A 23,796-nucleotide genomic window follows, 5' to 3' on the forward strand; every position below is an offset into this window, starting at 1 on the left:
ATCTGTAATAATATCTCATTAAATGTTTTATTTGTGTACTATTTTGAGATCAGGCCCAAACACAATAGCTCTGTAAGCTAAGGGTAAGATGCAAGTCGGAGGGAAAAATGGAGCATAGCTTCAGTGCTGCTAATGTCTGTTAAAAGGTACGTTATTTCGACTCTCCCTTGTTTTTAGTATATTTAGCTTGAAAATCCACCATTAGCTGGCCTCATGATAATTTCTTTGCTTCTTTTTTTGTGTTTTTCCTATTACAATGACTCTTTGGAGATGTACATTTCTTCCTTATAGGAAAGTTTATATATAAACCTGTACCTCTACTCCTGGAGAGAAGAGTAATTCCTGGAGTTAAAATCAAACTTTAAACCTGCTGCCAGTTTATGGACAATATTTTCTCTAAGCAGTGGTACAGGAAGCAAAGCACAGCAAAGGTTGAAAGCTGAACCAGTAAGGATCCAAACAGTTTTTTTAAGCTTTAATAAGCTTTAATAATGTTCTTTTCCTTAAAAAATGTAACACCTCCCACACTGGTCTGTACTTCTAATACCTCATGCTATCAAACTGTTCTACCTGTAATAGCCACTTTGTGCAACCAAAAGGAGTGAAATAATTGGATATACTTCAAGGTAAGAATGCAGACCAAAGGGGCCAAGTGAAGCTGCAGGAGACATGTTTATATTTTCATGTAGACTAATTGGATATTCAAGGTTTAATAAATAGCTCTATTTGTGAGAATATACTATATTCTCATTTGCAGTGGAACAAATCCCCAGGTTCTTTGATCCCAGCATGATGGCTGTTATCAATAGTTTATGTAAACTTAATAATTTTAATACCAGTCTTGTGTGTTTGTGTCAGCTTTTCAGAGGTTTTTGGGGAAGAAGGATGTGTCCCAGGAGCTGGAAGAGGTCCATGCCGAGGCTCGAGCTCAGGATAACCTGCACACAGTCTCTGTGCTACAGCTCCTGAGGAACCCAGCTGTTCGCTGGCAGCTCATCACTATCATCATCACCATGGCCTGCTATCAGCTTTGTGGCCTCAATGCCGTAAGATGAAGCTCTTTCTGCACTTGTCCCACATTTTCAGTATAACTCACTTCTTCATCTTACAATCAGTTTTACCTTATTTAGGGTACCTTATTCCCTTATATTTTTTAGATTATTTATTGTTATTGTTACGGCCACTGCTAATTGCAGGCAGCTGTGGCCGGTTTTATCACTGATTAGTGATTTCAGAGCGCTGCCTGGAATGGCTGGGGCCGGCACACCTCCGTCCCCGCCCCTCTGATTGGCTTTGCTATGGACCAATCAGGCTGCAGCTTGCTAGAGGCTGAGGCTGAAAAGGCTGCAGCCGAAGCCAGTCGGGGGGTGGATTGGCACAGGCTGCTTCCCCTCGCTTAGTCACTGTGTTGTAGGAATGTGGCTGGTTGGTACAGGTGGCCTCATTCCGAGTTGTGGTGGATTTTTTAGGTAGCAAAGCTTACTGAGTGCTCGCTGTGCTTCGTGTGGCTGAATCATGTGAGGGGCAGACCATTGTTTGGGCACAGCAGGAGAATTCCTGGCTGTGGTGCGTCCCATGTGGGGACTTCAAATGGTTCTGTGTTTAGTTTGGATTCACCTTTGTTTCTCACTCAGTTCAGTTCACGCTTTGGCTACACCTTTAGTTGTTCTGCCACAGTGGGTGCTTTGTGTTTAGTTACAGTGTTGGGCTAGATTAGTGTTTGGTTTTGGTTGTGACTACGGTCACTTTAGTTTATGGGTCTGCTGCTCTTTTGTTTGGTTTTAGCTTCACTGAGTTCCGTACAGTCTTTTGGTTTTCACTCGGTGGTTTTTGGTATAGGTTCTGGTATATTTCTTTCAGCAGGTCCGCGAACCCCAACACTCATTCATTTTGTGTTTTCTTTTTGTTGCAGGCTTTACCCTCTGTTCCACATGTGTGCCAATAAAATGTGCTCATTATAATTTTACCACCTGTCCTCAACGTTTTTATTTTCTTTTTTACATCCTTCCTCATACCCCTGAAAGTTGGGTTTTAACAGATGTGAATCTAATTAAAAATCAGCAGGCACGTAGACTTTGATATTGTTGTTTTCCTGCAGAACCATTCAGATGTGCCGTCCTATTTAGGTCCTAAAAGTGACAAAAACATGAATAGTGCTGATCAGGAAGTGGAAAAGGTGCAGCAGCACACTGCATTTATGCCCTACCCCTTGGGATATCCATATTTAGAGTTGTGACCATACATGTTATTTCTTTAAAAAATATTTATTTATTTATTGTCTCCTTCACAATAAGAACAGAGACAGGTGGTTGAGGTGGCTTTTAATGGCAAGATTACTTAAAAAATAGCTCAGCAAGATAATGATAACACAAGAGCTCACAGAGAGGCTCCTTTACTTATAAAGGATAAGATTTTCGACCATCGTCATGCTGGGCAGCATTCTCCAGTGGTTAGGAAATTACCAGACCTGTCTTGGGCCTGCAAAGTAAAGGCAGGAGAGTGGACTTCTCCTATTACACCATCTCTTGGAGTAACAACAAAATATGTTGATTAGCCATGACTCCTAAAGTGGCACGAATAATGCAGAAGTCTGCAGCTGGCGGAAGGAGAAGAGGTAAACCGTGATTGTCACCCAGGGGAACGTGGCTTGTGTTTTATATGCTACAGCACCACTTGTTTCTATTGGCTGTCTTTTGTGTTTTTTTTTTTTTTGCTTTTTTAAAATTCTTGTTCTTTCATGTTAGATGAGATGGTCATGTTTAGAAGACTATTTGGTAAGGTTTATTTTGGTTCAGTACAGGTAATGTAATTAACTCCCAAAGAGCAACCAAGTTTTGGCTTAGAATACACTTTTCCCAAGATTAAGCATGTTGGAAGGTAAAGAAACAAGCTTCACCATTTTTTTTTTGCATTGCAAGCCAGGAAGACACATGTAGCCCACTTTGAACAGAAGCTGTTTAAACAACTATGGTTTTTATCATATTTCTGGTGCGATCAGTTTGTTAAAAGTGCAGAATGAATGGAGAAAATTTGCTTGAGGCAATTTGAGGATAGCAACCTGAACACCTGCTTAAAGCTTAAAATTAAAATCTTAATACATCTTCTGATTTTAAACGGCAGCTCCTGCTCATCACAGAAATATGCAGCTCATGTCTTCCACGTGACTCTTTAAGCTGTGTTATCAAGGGCAGCCACAAATGCTTCACAGGATGAATATTTAAATAGTAAATTGTAATAGTGTTTGAACTTAATTTTCCATGATCACATCTTAATATCTGCAGTGAACCTAAAAAATAACACAGCTCATCTGAATGATCATAAACGTGAAAATTATTTTATTTAAATACAGTTTAATTCAAATGAGACAGGAATGTAATTTAGATTACTAAATGGGTTTTTATTGGGTCTGTCATACCTTATTTTCCACCCCATCATCTTTAGAATTGTTGAAATGATCCCAGTAAATATGAAAAAAATTATAAAAATTAACATAATAAAACCATGACCTAAAGCTACGTCTAAGGTTTCTGCAACCATAGGGTTATTATGTGATCGTGTCAGAGCTCCTCATTCCTAAATTTTAATTCTGTTGATTTTAAACAGCAGATATCAGATGATAAAAAGCTATGTGTGTTTTGAATTTGGTTTGTTCTCTTGCCATCTACGTACCTGGTGCAATCTGTGCATTTGAAATATTTATGCATTTCTTATACTCATTCTGAGGGCTGCACTCTGAAGTGAGATTTATGGCTTTGTGAGTGATGTCGGGGTTTTCACTGTGCAAAGGTGACTTTCTTTAAACTTTTTTAAGTCTCCATGGTAACCAACTCATATCCTGCTGCATATCCTAGAGCTAAATATATTCTGGCATTTCAGATTTAATTGTCTAAAATAATCAGTGATGTAATTCTTCTGAAGTATTAATTTATCAAATTTTGATAATTGCATGTGGCCATTTTCCACATTTAATCTCATTGCTATGTTGATTCAGTGACATCTTTTCAGCTTTTTATTCATGAAATACATCATAAATATTCATGAAGACCAACACTGGATTTTTATCTCAACTATAAATGGTCCCGTTCGGCTAGAACCCAGTGGTGATATCATGGGTAGAGACCAGGATCCAAATGCAGACACAGAACTGAGCTGGAGTGATAAAGGCTTTATTGGAATTTAAAAGGAACCAGGCTGGAGCAGAGCAGACGGATGGACAGTGTGACTGGAACTGGCAGGCAGGGAAGATTTCATGCAGGGAATAGACACATGAGCATAGGGCAAGTAGTTGAGATAAAGCAGAGCTGAGTCACAATTTCTACCAGCTTGAGTGGCCCAGTTTAGTTACCAAAAGGAGAACCAACAATCTGGTGAAGAGTGAAAGGTTGTTTGGGAAGATGTACTGTTGCTGATGAAGAGGTTAAAGCAGGTGCAGATCATCATCACCAGGGACATAGAGAGACACACCCACCAGAGTGATGTAGATTCTAAAATTATCTTAAATATTCTAAAGCTGCTGAAGCCAGCAAGTAGAAAAATATAGAGGTTTCATTGTGTGACAAAATTTGTGATTCATGCTAAACAAAACACCATTAGAAATCTATTTACTTTCTCACAGATCTGGTACTACACTAATGGGATCCTTCAGGAAGCCGGCTTTGCAGAAAACATTCTCCCCTACGTCACACTGAGCACCGGGGCTATAGAGACGCTGGCCGCCATTATCTCAGTAAGTATCCCTTTTTTTTTATTTCATCCTAATAAAGAAAAAAAAAATCAGCATCTCTTTTGGTAAAGGACACAGCACTGTAGTTGAGCTAATTCATTCATTTCAGCATGTTCTACTATCTACCTAACAAGAGTCTGGAGTCTGCAGAAATCAGACAGTTCATTACTATCTGTACAGGTGAGAGCAGTCACACAGTCTCTTACAACGTCTGTGTTAGGCTTTGCTGGGGAGGGGGGCATTTAAGCAGTAATTCATATGTGAACAAGAGAGGCCAGTTTTTGAGAGTAAAGTTACAAAGAAGAAGAACCATGCACCCACACCCACTGTGTTGATGGTTATCTTGTTGTATGGCTGGTTATCTTCTTTGTTTGTTAGGGTCCAGCTGTCCTGAGGCTCAGGTGTCAACCTACAGATATCAACATACAGTTCTTGTTTAGCAAACAATTGTGTATTCAGTACTGTTCCACTGAGTGCAAGCTACTTTTGTTACAGTTTACAGGAAAACAGGCCAGACAGCAGATTAAAAAAGAAACATCAATGCTTATTAGGAGAACCAAGAGTCCTGGGTTAACAAAAACTAGCTGAGGCAGAGGTGGTGGTGGTGACATTCCCAAGAAAAAAAAACCAGGAACATTCATATCCAACAACTGATACTTTAGAGCAAAAGTCTATGAATGACCAGCGTTGTACCACTAGGAAAGGCAACACTCTGGTGATGAGGGGACTATGATAGACTGGATCTTTAGTAGGCAGACTGAGTTAAACAGCAGCAGGTGAGTTGAATATCCTTGTAACACCACCACCACCACACCAGCTACAAAAGGGAGTGAAAGTAAGAGATAACAGAATAAAAGCCAAACAGAAATACGATTCCTGACAACTTTTAAAGGTTATACAGGCATGACAATTCACAATGCAGTAGCACAAACATGATTACATGAACATTTCTTTTACAACATAAAAGGAACCAACAAGGTTAGCTCACACTTTGACTCGAGTCACCCTTAATGAAAACAACACATGATAACATAAAACACCATTATGTGTGACACACAGCTTAATCATTCTTCCACAGTATTTCTTCATCACATAGCATGTTTGGTAACCTCGGCTAGCCAACAGAAAATCACAGATGGAGCAACTTTCACAGTTTCCATTCTGTAGCAGCACTCAGCTGAGTGATGTTGGACTACCAGTAATTACATTTTAAAACAAAGTGTTTCAATCTATAGTTTTCTGTATTTCATAAAAATAATTTTTAAGTGTCTCTATGGGAATAATGAACCACACATGGTGGCATACCATTGATCCAGTTTACAATGAATGGGGAGTAAATATTTAAGCTATGTTATCCACTCGTGCTAAAATACAATGCCAGAGGCATAAAATCCTTTTTTTATGAGTGATGGACTACAGAAGCCAGAATATAAGTCCCTCTCAAGGGAGGTATTTGAGCACCATCCACTGAAAGAAGACCTCCATGTGAGATCCTCCAGGAGGAGATGACGAGGTAGCTAGGGATTTAATGCAGGGGCTTCTTTGCTTTGGCTACTGCTTTCACAATTTCAAAGAAGCAGCCGCCTGGTGCCTCTCCCTTACTGAACAATAACACAGTCTTCTGTATCAATGCTTTTCAGAACTGAGACATAAGGGTTTTTATTTTCAGTCATGCAACATTAAATTATACAGAGCACAATGATACAATTTGTTTTCTCCTCTTGTCTGAAAATACATCTAAAATGAGTCTGCTACTTTTAATTACTTATTGATTTAAAGGCTTAATCCCATCGGTTGCCAAGGGGGCATTTCAAAAGAGGCGTTTTAGTTGCTTGAACTTTTAAAAGTGCAGAGTGAACTGTTCCTTGTCAAATCTAATTGATTAAATATGTTATTGCCCTTGTGGGCTGCTATCTATTTCTGAGATTCCTGCGAGCGTGGGTACATTGAAGATGATCTTTGATCTGTGGCAGAGGAAACACCCTACTGAGTGACTTTACTGCCAGGTGGCTGACTTCAAACATCAGTGTAAACTCTCCTGACATTGGTTTACACTATGGACCTGCAGCAACTTCCCATCAGGCATTGCTAACTTGGCCTCCAACTTCCTTTACTGAACACCACCCTTATTATGTTGCTCACAACAATGCCAAACTGGCATTTTATAAATTATTCAATTGAAATCATGCATCAGCTAAATAAAGTAACTAATTCCATGTTTTTTCTCTCGGTGTGTGTGGTCACACAGAGGAAACAGTGGTTAACCATTTCTTGGGACATTTGTATGAGCCTGATGTTCAGTCAGAGACATATGAAAAACATTAATTCTAGTTTCAGGGGTTTCAAATATTTATGATATTCATATAAAAGTTGACATCTGACTTTAAAATGCTGCTTTAGATTATTTTAAGTGGCAGTATTTCAAGGTTTGGAGTGACTCCAAAACTCTGTGGCTGCACGCATGCACCACAAAGTACTTTTAGCTAAGACTGACTTCACTATGTCAGCAATGATTTTCATTAAAACTGCCAACATGTAAACAATAACTTCTCGCTTAGCATACATGTTACTATTTGAGATATTTTGTTTCATGAATGGACCCAGTCTAGACTAATGATCTGCAAAGATCAGCTGATTAGCTGTGTGTTAGCATGCTGCAGTTTGGCTTTGGTAAGTTTTGGGAGTACCCAGGTCTGGTCTTGATCAAGAACATAACTTTTTCTAGGAAATGAACATTTGCTCAACAGTTGAGTGTTAGGTTGTGTTTTATTTGAGAGTGCTGTGTGTGGAAATAGGAATTGTTTGGATTCATATTATACATTTTGCTTTACAAGAAAAAGGCTGGAGTTTGAAGTGTTGCTAAATTATTTATGATGGATGGGATATATTTGCTTAGTCACACTCAGAGCTTTCATGGTGTGTTAACCTTTATGTTCCTGTTAGGCTTATGTTTTCAGGATAAAACAGGGGAAAACAGGAAATACATGTAAATGTTATGGTTTGGGTCTTTAGTCTTTTTAATCTCTTTTGAAATAGTTTGTCCTTCTGCATCAGTGCAAGTGCTTCAGTAGTTTCCTGCCACAGCTGTTCTATCAGCCTGTCATGCACATAATAGTATCTCTGACTGTTTTCCAACGGTGTGTGACTGAGGTGCTTGAATACTGATTGTTTCCTCGATGCTTCATTGACTTCTCATATTTGAGCTTCGTCCTGAAAAGATTTAAGATATTTAGATAGTATTCCTGAGTTTTTTTCAGAGAATTGTTCACAGAATGAGGTAATCCTGGTCAGTACGGAGGGCGATAATGATAATAATAATTAACAGATTACCGAATTACAGAAAAACCAACTAGTTTAGGTGATAATTGATTAAAGCTTTCTGTGATTCAGTACTATTGCACAGTGAAAGGGCAATGGTTCCCCTTTCACTCAAACAACCAAAAGCCTCCAAAGCTATTTTTTTAACACCTTATGTTTTCAACTTATTGAATAAATCAAGTAATTGGGCAGCTTTGGACCTCTGGTACAAAGACATCAGTCTGTTGTGAAGTCACATGTTAGGAATATGAGATTTGTGCTGGAGCATTTTTCCAATTTAGTTATGTAAATGAGGCTGAGTGTAGGTTTGTTTTGCTTTATTTTCTCTGATGGCACTGACCAAGAATATTGCCACCTACTTAAAAAACATCTGTTTGAAGCAGTTGGTAGCCTGCTCAAAGGTTGTTGAGTGGGAGGAAAAGACTGACATTAGATCCAATTCCCTTTTGTAAAAGAAGTAAATTGTGAATTCATTAATCTTAAGGTGTCATTCAACTGTCTGCTCAGGGAAATTAAGCATTTATCCAAACAATTACATCTTTTCCTAGAACTTGGTCTTAGCTGTTGGATAATAATTTATAATCATATAATTTATTATAATTTATTATAATAATAATGATGTAATTTATTATTACACAGAAGAAGGTTGCAGAGGAAGTTTGAAAAAACATAGGGAAAGAGTTATACTGACCGACTTTAACATTATCTTTGAAAATATTGGAATAAATAAAACTTCATATTTCTTTCAAGTCTCAACCCCCAACTCTGTTGAATTTTTGATACATAGCTTTACTTTTTATCCACTTTATCTACTTTCTGCTGTAGTATTTCTCACTTCATTCTCGTTTTAACTGTTATTATAAGTGAAGCACATAATGGAAAAAGAAAAACAGGCACAGTTTCGAAACCCTAAATGCAACATGCTATCCACTGACCTCCTGCCCTCTTTTCCAGTGCCCTACTGGGCAAATGCCCTTTCACCGCAGCACACTTGTCACCATTCTACTAGCTAACAAACAAGAGCTGAGGATTTGATGCCACCCTGCATTAATTCACACACATTCGGCTTTGTCCTCACACTCCGGGGCCCTTTGGCAAATTAAAGTCTAAACACAAACAAATTATCATGGAATATACAAACTGACCTTGTGGGGGTGAAGAAGCACTTTGAATTAAAGTAAAGCACAACAATTAATTTAAAATGGTTTTTGCTTTTAAAAGAAGAACAGATTTTCTTTTTTTTTCTGTATCAGATGCAGAAGATTAAAGCAAGATCTTATTTACTTTGAAAGCAGGAAAACAAGCTATGAAAACCTGGTCTTCTTTGGAATCCATTCTGGCCTTTAGCAGCCAGAAAGTGACAAATAGTTGACTCCTTTATAAAAAAAATTAGAAAGTTGGCATTAACTAAAAAGCAAACAAAAAAACATAAATACTTTTTAATATCTTGGTCAACATACTTTATTGTTAATAACCATCTTTGTAAAAAACAATTAAAGCACTACTTTTATTATTTTATGAGGCAGTTTTTCGTATTTGAATCCTGAGTGATTGTGTAAAGCGAAGAGCCACAGACAGATTAAGTTGTAGCCAGTTGTCTGTAATGGCTTGTCTGCTCTTTGATGTGATGACTTGTGACCAGACTGTCAGCAACCGCCGACTGTTAGGGTTGAAGTTACCATTCTGACCTCTGTCAAGTCTAAAAAGCAGGATAGTATTCTGGGCTGCTTGTGGTAGGATGTTAGAGCTCATCTACTGCCATTTAATTATTAGTAAAATGTTTTACACAAAGAGATGGAAGCACATTATTCGCATTACTTTTTGTCAGAAAGTGGAATGACTTGTTCACCAGCTATATTTGCTGAACTGTTGAGATTATTTTACGAAGCATGTTCAGCTTGCTAGCCAGTGTCAAGATAATTAATTCAAAACACAAAAGGAGGAGTGAACACCTAAAAAAAATAATATATTCAGTGATAACTCTTCTTCTGTCTCCCAGGTCTTGTTTGTCGCAAGTGATGCATAATGCAGTCTTACAATAAACAAACTTCTATTTTACTCTTGGCAAACTAGCTCACACTCATATATGCAGTCTCATAAATATCCATCCTCCAAAACCTTCAGAGACCTTACTGAGCTGTGTGTTTGCTGATGTTCATGTGCAAATGTAACCATGTGTGGCTGCAGTGTGGGTAGTGTCAGGGAGGGAAATGCCTCATACCTGCAAAGACCAGGCCCACCAGGACACACACACACATGCTGAGGGAACTCCACTGCTTTAAGAGGCAAGCCAAATCTAAAGCTGATGCAGTCTGAGGCATGCCAACAGGAAAGTGTGCAGAAGAGTAAAATAACAACCATATAAACTGTAGAAAAGGGGATAAGGCTTATTTTTAACTAGGTACAGCCCCCCACACACCCCGCAACCCAGTGCAGGGACACACACTGTACAAAGAGCTGTGACGTTTTTCCTCACAAAAATCCCACTGATGAAGAGAGATGCAAGTAGTATGAATACTCTGCATTTCAGAGGCCACAGTGGAATAAAGCTTGCAGCTGTAGCGTGTGCTCTGCTACGGCCTGAATCACATGGCCGGTGCCTCATCCATAATCCAGAAAGACACCTGGGTGAAAAGTGAAGTGGTAACAGAATTATTGATGAGCTGCATACAGTGTTGTGTGTGAGTAAATCCATCCAGAGTTGTAAAGAGATTTCATCTGAAAGCAGCAGCAGTCAGCAGATCACCAGTGAGTAAAGTTCCTCCCTGGGGACAAGTAATGTCTCATTTCATCAAAGTCCTTTTCGGCAGCTTTTAAAAGATACCAGTGTGGATCAGATCGGAGGACCAGCTACTATACCCATCAGCTAGCTGACTTGCCTAACTGTGGCCTTATGATTTTAGCATTTCTAGGAATTGGTCTATATCATAAAACAGGAGTACAGCTTTCAGATTTAATCCTGTTTCGGTTTTTGTCTGTTTTCAGGGCCTGGTTATAGAGAGAATTGGGAGGAAACCCCTCCTCATATTTGGTTTCTCTTCCATGGCTGTTTTCTTCAGCCTGCTCACAGTTTTCCTGAATTTCCAGGTAAACTATTCTTCCTCCTCTTCATGCTATATAGTATTCGTAATGGTGGTGCAGTGTGCACACACTAGATCCTGCAAACTGTGTCACAACCACACTGTGAACATAAGATTTACAGTATAAATCTGAATTTATTCTGCGAATACCACACATGGATTTATTTAAAAAAGATATTGTTTTATCACCGCTACACAACCAATAATCTGAGAAACTGTTTAGGTGCTCATCTGCTGAATGTCAAAAATGATCATGTCTCTTGATATTTAACCTTTCATTCCAGGAAAGTGTGTCGTGGATGCCATACCTCAGTTACGTCTGCATTCTGGCTGTGATTGCTGCCTTTTGCTCTGGACCAGGTAAAATTACCACTTTATTCCAAGCTTTTCAATGTAAGTAAACAGTGGAAATTACCCTTCACATTTTAATGCAGCAAAGTAGCTGCTGGTGAATCAATGTGACTTTCTCCACTGTGGTCTGGAATAATAAACACATGTCACTGATCTTCACAGTGAAAGTGGTCCTTTATTAGCATACCAAATAGAAGCCATACTGCACAGTATTGTATATGGAGTAATACTGAAATGCACAGCAGGCAGTGTGTGAGTGTGTGCACTGTGGGTCTTAGTGAGGCCATTACTGTCTCCACACACCTCCTTTTGGAATAATTATGTCTCCAGGGAACATTTACCAAGAATAGTGCTATTTCAGGATGAGATGACAGATTCTTCATAGATATCACATTTGGAACAGAAGATGTACAATATTAGATTTTTCTTACCAGACCCAGATCTTTAGTAACTCGAGGGAAAGGATTCCTTACTTACACCTTTACTGAAGTCATTAAATATCCTGCTGAGGTGCATTTTCATGGTAATCATTGAGGGATGACAGTTTGTTTCAGCCTATAGTTATAATTTATAGCCCCTTGGAAGAAAAGTCTCTCTGGGAGGGGAAGAGGGGGATTTTCACAAGAGGGATGGCCCCAGTAGTGCATTGAGCCTTTGAGTGGATAAATGAGGAGCAAAAATTCCTGTGAAGTCGCTTCATCATGGGAATCGTGGCCCAGATATTTCGCAGTTGGACAAAAAGACAAAGTTTATGTTTCTCTTTAAAGAGAAGAAGTGATGCCTTTTTGTTCGACATTCCAAAGGGCATAGCTCAACATGTTTTTTTTCTCCTTTCTTCTGTCTTTGAATCTTTTTATTTCAGTTTTTCCTTGAATAGTTTTTTTTAAAATCCTTGAGTTGTTCTTTCAAGATTTTTTATTTATTTATTTTACAATGAATCCATTTATTTTCTATAACCCACTTCTACATGTTCATTTGGGTGCTGGAGCCTTTTCTCAGCTGAAGCAGAGACAGACGATGTGTCATGGACTCAACCTTCAGCTGTATAATTCATCAGATCTTTGCAGTTTTTTATGAATTCATACTTTTCTTGAAATCTTAAGGTTATTTTCAGTTTCAGTCTTTGTTTTCTTTTTTATTTATCTTTATTACCAGTATATGTGTAATTTTATTGTTTCACTTTTTTCTTTGATAATTTGATTGTATTAAAATGTTTGGGTTTTTAATTTTATTAATCTTAATTCTAATTATCTGTGGCTGCTCGTTGCCATGTGTGGTGGTATTTTTTTTATTCAATTAATTGCTTTTGCAGCTCTAAGACTTGCTATAACAAATACAATATGGATTATTTTTCTGCTTGTTGGTTACCATCGTGTCAGTGGGGAAGTCTTAAAACTTGCACAGTGTCAGCACAACACAGTCACATCAGGAATGGCACACTGTGGTGCTGACACTTACTAGAAAGGCTTAATAGGAAGCAGCTAGAGAGCCTCAAGAATCCATTCAGCACAGAAAGCTTTTATTGTTTCTTTTATTCTTTTATTATTATTCTTTTATTTATTGTTGTAGTTATTCAGAAAGTGCCATTTGAAGAAATGTAATATTATTGAAGAAAAACAGGTAATAAGTATGTAGAAAAGGGGTTGTGTTCACAGGCAGTGTGGAGGGTTTTTTTATTTTATATTATTTGGAAAGGTGTAAGAGCTAAAATTAACTGTCAACATTGTCATTGTTAGCTTTATAGCGAGGAGAGTATGTCTGAATGTACCACCCAGGATGTGTCTACAACAATAGAACAGCTTTTGAATAGTAAATTTTATGACAATTAAAAATGAATGTGAGCCAGCGTGTGGCTGCTAAGGATCAAAGCTCTCTATGCACAGTTCACTCCCAGTGCACATACCTGATTAAAATCTACAATAACATATAAAAAATGAAAGGGGATGGAAGACAAAATGAAAGTCAAGAAACAGTTAAGAAACAAAATGCAACACTGCAGTCTAATTCATTTATAATGAAAACCACTTTACAAACTCTTTGTTTTCCACAACAATTTCCCCGTTGCACATGTTTTTTTTTTTTTAATAATAATACTGCTCAGATTAAATAATGAGTACACAATCCAGTTTGATATTCATTTATATGGCGCCACTGTAACAAATTACTGGAATATAATAAATTCCACGTCACAAGATAGTAAGAGTTTATGGTTTTCTAAAACTGATGTGGAACAAAGTACTCTTATTCCATTGCATTTGTGACAATGTCCTTTAAGCTGCATATCCTACAGTCATCTCAGAGACTATGGCAACAAAATGCAAATATATGGCTTGTTTTATTTATTTATTTATTTTTTATTCAAGAATCTAAATTACTGTGTGTCTATTACTAATCAGCATATTTATATAACATATTTACTATGAAAAACTATAGATAATCTTTATATTGATGATTAGTTTCATGGCAGCACTTACTCAAATTTAGTTGATCTCATAGAGGCCTTTATAAAAGTGCATTTAGTTTAATATTCACTTTGACTGTTTTATATTCCCCCATCTGAACTTCTCTTGCTTCAACAAGGTAACAGTGTGAAATGCATGTTCAACTAAAAAAAATACTAGATGAAGAGCAGAGATTTGACATATTTTTTTTGACCTGCATGGGGTGAGTATATTTTCTAACCAATCTCATTATCATCCTATTCTGTATTATCAACACAGAATTCTTCAATTTTTATGGCCAGTAGGTTTTGATGTGGCACCAAGCCATCCATAAAAGTATTGCATATGTTAACATGATGTTTACAAAGATTTTTTTTGGCTGTATGTTGTTCATTTGACTTTGGCTTTATCAAAGGACAGGACCCAACCAGAATACATTATATATGGTGAGAATCTCATTTTTGAAAACCTAAAACCAAACATGGTTTCAGCACAGGGTGGAGCAGGGGGTCCATGGCATTTTAGTTTGTGCATGAGGGGAGTCCCTAAGGAAAAAAGGTTGGGAACCAGTGGTGTAGTTTATGTTCAAATTTCCAACCGGAAAGCTGTTCAAAACAAAACTAAAACTAAAAAATAAATGAGAATAAGAATTAACAAATGAAAAGATGGAAATGAAGACACTTGTCATGATCTGTGCTTTGTTGCCACAGAGCCAGCCGGTAGAGGCTGCATGCCTGTTTGGACTGTGTGCTGATGACCCTTAGTCCTATAAGACAACAAAATATTTCTGGGCGTAGTGTTCATTTTAACATATAGAAGCAACAGGAATCAGCTGCAGAAGTGCACTATATGCACAGTGTTGTAGAACAAATATGCAAACTATTATATTTTTTGCCCGCAACATTCATAAGACTTTTGGAAGTTGCTGTAACCTTGGTTAATGAAAGCTGGGCAGTGTTGTATCTGGAGACAGATTTGCAGATGGTTTGGGTCAGTTGATTGACAAGTGGATCTGTCGTTTGCTGAGGAAAGTCAATTTCTTTGCCAAACACCAGAGCTGGTGACCAGTGCAGATATATCTTGTGGGGTTAATTGGGTCCTTTCATTGCTTGTGGCTGAGTCTGGGAATCACTGTATGGACTCCTGAGACGGCTGGCATAAAAGCAGCTGAACAAACTATAGGGAGTTGGAGAGACATTGGAGTTTTAGGATATAATGATAAATTATATGGCAGCATTCTTTTCTGAAAATGTGTTTTCTGAATGTGAAACTTTAAAGATGTGATTTTTGTTTTAGAAAGTATATGGTAAATAAAATTTCACATTATTCATGCTCCATTCTAAACTCAGATGCTGTTCAAAATGAAGACATGAGAACAGTCTTTGATTTCAGCTCAATTTTTTTTTTAATCGGCCTTCTCTAGCAGCCTGGTGCAGTATCATTAAATTCTGTCATGCTGTCACTTCTGTTGAGTATCGAGTATTGAGAATTAAAAAAAATCTCCTCAAACACTTCCATAACCCATGTAACTCTGAGTTTGTACATGAAAACTTATTACACCACATACAACAAGCTAACAAGACAGCAGCATCGTGCCACCACTTTATTCCTACATGCTACATGCCCCAGGAAGACAGCAGGCATAATGACAAGCGCTATACATATGCGAATATGGCTGTAAGCACATATGTGAATAGAAATGTATTAATAATATATCATACAGGATTGGAAGGGCAGTTCTGTTTATCTTGCTAAAAAGTAAAGAAGCATAAAAACAGGACTGAATGGTTCAGATATTTTTTTAATCTTTTACCAAAATTTTTGTACAGAAATGTGCTTCTTTTACATTTTTCAGACAAATTTAAATCAAACAATTTTAGTTTTTTCACAGTCAAGATATAATTTCAAGCTGGGAAATTGGGAAATATACATCAGGGATGGAGGTTTTTGCTCCTTTGCACCCCTGTGCTGATCAAGACATTTTATAAAGCGAGGAACAATAGTGTTAGTATTGACTTTTTCTTCAGTCTCACTACACTAAAGTGCTTCCCACTGGACAGAAATTGGCATTAATCATGATCCAATCTGAAAAGAGTGCAGGGTGGATTTGTGAGCCAGTCTGAGGACACACTTATGCAACCTTAATATCAGCTGCATTTGGGGGAGTGTTGCTAAAGTCCATCCATTCATTCTTTATATGCACTTCATCCAGTTCAGGGTCATGGAGGACTGACACAGACAGACATCACTTACATTTTATTTATGCATTATATTTATGGCCAATTAAGAATCACCAATGCATTAACTTAGCTGTCAAAGGAGACCATTATATCTGGGAAAAAGTAAAAAATACTACTAACAATAATTTATAAAAGCCCCTTGGAATAAAGCTCCAGAAGCTCTCAAATCCAGGCTCTGAGTTGGGCAGTAAAGCTGCTGAACCTCCATATTTATAGACTCTTCTAGCAAACATATACAATTAAATGTGAAGAGTGTGAAGGCAGGGGTGAGTTTGCTACCACTGGCTTTTTGGTTTTTGTTCATATTGTGAGAATCATTGATTAAACACGCTTTAAAAAGCTTGACCTTGTAGCTTGAAGTTCCCACACAAGTCCCAGTGGAGGCCTTTTTTTTCAAGCTTGTTCTCTTGCTTTTCTTTGTTCAGTTTTTTGGTAGGTTTAGGCAATAAAACTGGCTCAGATTAGGCAATAAAACTGGTAACACAAACTTCTTGGGTAGAAATAGTCAAATGTTTGAATTCGACAAGAATACCAATTAGAGGCCAACAGATCCAAGTAGAATGACATTGGTAGTTAAGATAAGGAGCTATTTATATTTATCTTATAAATGTGTTAATGTGGAAGGAACAGTATATGTGGACAAAAGATTTTTTTTTTTTTTTTATCTCCAACAAATGATGTTTGAATGGAGAAGAGTATGTCCAGCCCTCATGTACTGGCTGCAGTGAAATCTCTGACATATGTTTTTATTCTCAGTGCAAATTTAGAAACAAGCTGTGATGGTAGGAGCAGCACCAACAGTGCTGCTTTTTGACATGAGCAAAAACAAGTATGAGTCATATCTATTCTATACACAGTGACAGAGTTTGTGGAAGATGATTCTCCGTGGATTCCATTAATACACAGGTTGAACCTTCAGGTCAAAGTGCATTCACTCCTTGAGGGAATTGCTTTGTGTGGGATAATGTATGAAGTCCTCCAGACTGTGGAGACACTGAGTGTGTCAGGTGAATGCCGGCAAATGGAACGACACATGGGAACAGGGCCTTACTGCCCCAGAACAGATGCACCAGTGTTTTCCAGGCGTGCACACTTACAAGTATTGATGTGTTTAAAGACATTAGCTGTCTGACCCACAGAGATTTCCACTCTGTCTTCGGGCCACACAGTTGCTGCCTCCAGTAAGTCCATGCAGCTTTCAGATTGTTTCAGAGCTGTAGAAAAGGTTAAGTTTGTAGGTTCAGTTTATAAATTAAATTGGATTTGATTTGAAGTTTGTCTGCAGAGGGCAACTCTGTAGTCCCCGTGTTTTAGACGAGAAAATGCTCAGTTTTACATAATTACTGGGACTAGTGCATTTCGGGCATGAACCGCCAGAGGTGCTTTAAAATTATAGTCTTGAATGCAAGCTTCCTGTGGGGGTACTACAAAGTAAATTCACAATACTTAAAATCTTGTTAATGCTCTTTTCATTTATCTTCATGTATGTCACCAAGGTTGCATTCGTTAGCTGTCACTTGTTGCTACTCAATATTAATTTCTCTTTCTTAGGAAGCATCTAAAACGATCTGTATTTAGCACACACACATACAGTGAAGGCTGCATCAGTGGTGTCACATTGAGAAACACACATCTCAGGAATGTGAGCCTACATGTGTTTGACAACCCCACATCACACCTTGCTGCAGGGTGTCGAATGCTGGAATGGGTGAAATCCTTTATCCCTTGTTAGACCTGCCAAAAATGCTGGTATAGGTAGTTTAGGCTGGCTCTCCACCCAACAGGTAAGGGCCTCAGTCCCTAAGAGTCATAACCTATGAAGGGATTGACTGAGGCCTGTCAAAGCCAGCAGCAGGGAGATCCGCATGGCTCCTGCTTTTTTGTTATTGTGGAATCCTGCTTCATCCAGTAATAAATTCAATGATGTGGATTAGCCTCACTAGTCACACTATTAAACGACGGTTCTCTTCTCGTGGTCTGGGCACTTGTTGTTTGCAAGGTAATATTTAGAAGCTAGTAAAAATTAAACTTCAAGGGTCTGTTTTAAATTGGACTAAGCTAACCTATAAGAACCTTGCTTAAACATCTTAAACCACACCAGGATGTTATCCTCCCCAAAAACCCCTGTGTGATTTGAGCCCTCTCTAAACCCCTTCTTGTTAGCTATGCTAATGGACAAGCTGACAGATGAGGTGTTTGCAGATGATATTGTGATGTGCAGTGAGAGCAGGGAATGGGTGGAGGATAATCTAGACAGGTGGAGGTATGTCCTAAAAGCAAAAAGTAAAAAGATTAGCTGCAGCAACACAGAATACATGTGTGTGAATTATAGGGACCCAAGTGGTACGATGAGGTTATAGGGAGTAGACATAAAGATGTGAAGGTGACTCTGCCACAGGTGAAGGTGATCATAATTACTTACCAGACATATAGAAACTGCTTATAAGTGGTTGACAAAAGTTTCAGGTATGATGTGTGATAATATCAACAAGAATGAAGGGAAAGTTGTACAAGACTGTTGTGAGACATTGACCCTGAGAAAAAGACAGGAGGCAGAACTGGAGATTTAAATGTTATTTAACATCCACCTCTCCAGGGGCCTCAGGTGGAAATTAGCAGCTTTGCTAGCTGGCACAAAACATATTTGTGTCTAAGTTAAATGTATTGTTGTGCATGTCCTTGTCAAATAAATAGATACATTTAAATTCCAGTGGAGGTTTGCTTTGGGAGTGACAAGGATGGATGCAATAAGTGCATCGGCGGGACAGCTGTCTGAGAGGCCAGACTAAGATGGTTTGGGTATGTATAGGAACTACCAGTTAGGAGGTGTAGAGGACAATCAAAGAGGAAATTTATACATTTAATGAAAGAGGATATGAAATCAGTTTGTGTAAGAGAAGAGGATGCAAAGGACTGCAGAGGAGGGTTAGATGGAAGCAGATGATTCGTTGTGGTGAAGCTGAAGCAAACAGGCAAAAAGAAAAAAGAGGACACAAGAGTAATAGCTATGCAAATTATGTTATGCTCTCAGTTCTTCTGCTGGTTGCAATATTTTTTACTTGTAAATGTGATTATTGGCAGTCAGTCATATTTGTCATAGAGCACTTTTCCGTTAGGAATATGTTGCTTAGCATCCAAATTCAGATAGCCTATAACCCATCTGACAGGAGAAATACTCAGATATTTTGAATGCAGCAGATACTTTCAGTAAAGGCTTTCAGGTGTCTGCTTTATGTGTCTGTTGAAGTTAAGACAATCACAGTGTGACCAGCAGTCAGTGAGTCGATGATAACTTTGTTGACTTTTATTACACTTTGGTAACATTTTTGTAAGTGAAATCCTGTCATATCTCAGTAACTCACACTCCATAAGAAAGTAGCTGGTTTTAAATAAGCCATAAGGAAACTTTGGAGGGTCCTCCTGGGAAATTTCCTACAGTGTGAGTAGAAAAAGTAATTTCAGAGATACCTTGGACTTAAATCTAAAAAAGTTATTCAGTAGGACCATCGTCTGTGTGTGTGGTGTATCCATGTTCACTAAGACTTTTCTCCTGCTCTGTTAAATGTGAAAATCTAATATTAAGAAAGTTCCAGACTAGCAGTACTTTCAGCACATGCTCATTTCACAGTTTAATGAATTAATTCATTCCTGTGACTCACTCATGTAAAGCAGGGGACTAAAACGTTGCGTACATGAAAATAAACACTGCACACTCCAGCTGCCATCCCTCAGAGCCAAACATGGTGTTATTTTGGTATAGGATTGTTGTGCAGCATGAAGAAAGCTTTGTGGTTTTTCGTTTATATTTCACAATTGATATACCACCGAGACATGTGCCCTTTGTGAGCTCTTGCATATGGTGGAAACTCATCTATTATCCTCTTTACTTCTTTTTGTCTTATTTGTCTTCCCTTCGGGGAGCACACTACTGATGAAATTTGTGATCTAAAAAATGGCGAGCCGCTCTGTTTGTCAAAAGAAGAAGGGTGAGTGATCAGTGGAAGCAACAATAGAAGAGGCTTTATTGCCAACGGACATGCATTCCAACTATTTTTCTCGCTTTGATAAGATGACAGCATTGATCTCTGAAAAAGAGGAAGCTAATAAGGCTCTCATTGCTGTCAGTTACACAGAATTAAACAGAAACTTGTGGCCATTCTGTGAGCTCAGTTGTCAGAATAAGCCGATCTGATGTCATTCGATTAATTAGGGCTGTTGTTTTTCGGCTGTTCACAGGATATTTGTCCCCCCCTGCGACCTCTCACCCTCCGAAGCAATTTGCTGGACCCCAAACTGCTGAAACAAACTACACAAAATTTTATTTCTGTTCGAGGATATCATTTAAACTTGCTTGGCTGCTATACTTTATTCAGCTATTCAATTTGTTTTTTTTTTTTTTTTTTTATTTGAGGGAAGATTATAAACAAGAATATTTGAACTGAAATATAATAACCTCCATTGTCACAGTTCCTATTCCCTCTGCTCCTCTTTGCTCATCATATAAATCCTACAATTGCTGTTCTTGGATGAATCTTCTATAGAGCTGCTGGATATTTTGCCCAGAATACAGGTTCCATGTAGTGGGTGGACCTTTAACCACATTTAAAGTTTCCAAACCACTCAAAAGTTGTTTATGTTCCGAACAGAAAATATGTTTCAGTCAAGTAAATCAGGTTTTCTTGCACATCAACGTAAATAAAAAAGAAGAAGAAGAAAAAAAAGCTTCATGGAATCTATATAGGGCTCTACATCTTGTCACATATACATCAAACATATGTCATAAACCCCCTGTATTATAGGAATTCACTTTAAACAAAGTATGGTTGGTGTGTGAGTGTAGACTGGCACTGCTTCTCAGATGGGAGGAGATGGGGAACAAAACAGCACAGGACCTGTTGGAACTGGTTTGTTGTTTGTGATGCTTCCATAAGGAAAGTGAAAATTACACACTTACATAATATACTTTAAAGCAAAATGTTACCCCTTGAGGGACAATTTAGGTTTCAATTCAGAGCCAGTTTACATCATATGATGTAATGAATATTAAAACTTCATGATGTAAGACATAAAATAGAATAGTTCATTGAAAATATTAAAAACTAAATCAACACATTCACAAAGAATAAATCTCACAGCTCAACTTCAGACATAACTTGCTACTCTTCATCTTCTGTGTTGTCAAGTTCACTTTCATCCACATAACTTGTTACTGGATCTTCTTGCCAGGGATGTTACATTCGAGTTTCCCTCTCATTTGTTTAGTTACAGGTATTATGTGGCTTATTGCATCAAGAGAAGTAAAGATAAATATGGAAATGTACTTGATTAGGTACACCTTGTGCTGAAGAGTCTGGAAAGCAGGTGTTTTACTCTGTTTGCTAGTTGATAGAAAACTTTACTTTTGTTGCTTTAGAAATGAAACAAGGAATATAGTTGCCCTAAAATAAAATTTTTAAAGATAAAATAGAGATTAGAATAATTCTGCATATGAAATCAAACCTGTAAATAAAATAAATGGCTTCAGATAATTTAAAATTAAAACAGAGGTTAACAATTGAAGGAAAGAAATCCCAAAATGCCTTAAAACATCAAAAGATTTGATGGCCCGTATTTGCCAACCCACAAATGCTTGTTTTTTCTTCCTGTAAAGATGATTTCAATTTTTGATTTCATTAGTGGTTGAATCGAACTGAATGATTGTCCATTTTTTAGGTTGGAAATGTCCAAGGTTAATGTGCTGTTAGAATACAAATGTCTATTATTGTATTATTATTGTTATGTAGTAGTATATATAGAAGTATGCATTCATACTTCATTAGAAAATATGACCTCTGTTCTCAATTAACCTTCTGCAACACTGTGTGAAGTTGTGTTTACACTCTATCTGCATAAACTACCTCAGGGCCCCATCACTTGCTTTAAAATGGTAGAAAACAAAACAAAACAAAAAAAAAAACACCCAAAATAAACATAACAAACCTACAGTTGTCACATTCCTATATGTAATCATTGGTTTAGAATTTTATGGCTCCCTTCATTAAAGAGGAGGCTGAAAACAGTGAGATGAGACCATAAGCTTTGGTATCTTTTAACCTTTGCAGAAACGATCTTTGAGCTGCCTCTAACTGAAGCATTCGGTCTTTTTGTGCAGCATGTAAACTGAATAAAAAGTATGGGATGCTATTATTTTTCTCTTCTTTGCATATTTTCCCTTCCTAGTATCTCAATTTCATCAGGACTGAAACATTCACTCACATCACAAAAACCCACCTGATGTTTTCCACATTTGATTTGAGAGATAAAATGGAAATGATATTCTTTTGTGCACTCCAGTAAGAATCTGTCTGGAGTTGATTATGAAAATGCAACAGAGGCAGTCACTATAGATACTCATTGTTTTGTGATAAAAAGGGATGTAATTGTTCCCTGTCATATCACACTGACCCCGCCATTGTCCTGATGTAAATTAAGAACCAACAAAAGAAAATTACTCTGTACAGGCCATTCATAGGAAGATCATGAGATACAAATGTGTCACTGGCTATGTTTTGTTCTTTCTCCTCCTGATTATATATTTTCATGCAAATATTTGTCATTTATTTGTCAACTAATGCAATATATTGGATAATTATTTCGTTTTTAAGTTTTTGGGAGGGTTTGTTAATTATTTCTAGAATCATCTGGCATACTAAGAGGATATGGCTAAAGTAGTTTGTAGTCTACGCTTATCAGAACGTATCATGAGCCCACAAACACACTCTCCATACTATTTCTTCTTATCAGTTACTGTCTTTGCAAATCCTCACAGCAAAGACACACACTCTTCCTCCAAGAGTAAATGACACCATCATTACGCTTACATTTGGCCTCAACATCAAGGATTAAAATAGTGTAATGTTTTCCTAATCAGGGTGGTAGGTTGTGGAAATTTTAACATGGCTTTTATAGGAGCTTTGAGGAACAGTGAATTAAGTAAAAAACATTCTGATACAAATAATTACTGATGTTAATGTAGAAAAAAAGAAGTTTTCAGTTGTATATAATGTAAGTTGTATCAAATGTACATAATTTGTAAGATTTGTAAGAGTACATAGCAATATATTCCAGCTGTGGTGCAATCTTCAGGTGCATACTGTTTACATTACCATCCACTTAAAGGCTCAGAGTAACAAAATCATATGCAACACTAAGATTTAAGCAGCTCATCCAATATGCATATTAATAGTAAGTGATGGAAACAATAATAAAAAACAAATTTTGTGTTCAGTGTACACACAAAGAGAAAAATCAAATGGCTGAATTCCTTCATCTGTCACAGGGTGGTGGAGTTGAGGACCCAAATGCAGGCTGATGAGGCAGGCTGCTGCAGAAGTCAAGGTTTTAATAACAAACTAAACTTACAAATACAAAGACTGGGGAAACACAACAGGTACATGACAATGAACTGGCATAGGGTCTTGAAGTCTTGTGCTTTGAATAATCTTTCATTTAGACTTTTATATGAATACTTAAAGGAAATGAAACCTAGATTAGTTTCTCCAATGTTTCCAGCTTATCTGCAGCTTTAAAATGCAGGACCTTAAAGATAAATGAAAGCTGAAAATTAAAAAAGGAAAAAGTTTCAAATCTTTGCTCAAAAGACT

At 37.6% G+C, this 23,796-nt stretch overlaps 1 protein-coding gene across 7 annotated transcripts in view; it reads left to right on the forward strand.

Moving 5' to 3' along the window:
* slc2a9l2 (solute carrier family 2 member 9, like 2) overlaps nucleotides 1-23,796 on the forward strand; it is a 108,781-nt gene that overhangs the window by 52,022 nt on the left and 32,963 nt on the right. For all 7 annotated transcript variants that reach the window (XM_041979488.1, XM_041979489.1, XM_041979482.1 and 4 more), the window contains 4 exons: nucleotides 859-1,046; nucleotides 4,616-4,726; nucleotides 11,027-11,128; nucleotides 11,406-11,481. In XM_041979488.1, coding sequence (XP_041835422.1) covers nucleotides 859-1,046; nucleotides 4,616-4,726; nucleotides 11,027-11,128; nucleotides 11,406-11,481 — 477 coding nt within the window. The remainder of the gene's footprint in view (nucleotides 1-858; nucleotides 1,047-4,615; nucleotides 4,727-11,026; nucleotides 11,129-11,405; nucleotides 11,482-23,796) is intronic.

Source organism: Melanotaenia boesemani, chromosome 3, assembly GCF_017639745.1.
Source record: "Melanotaenia boesemani isolate fMelBoe1 chromosome 3, fMelBoe1.pri, whole genome shotgun sequence".
In the NCBI taxonomy this organism is placed as follows: Eukaryota; Metazoa; Chordata; class Actinopteri; order Atheriniformes; family Melanotaeniidae; genus Melanotaenia; species Melanotaenia boesemani.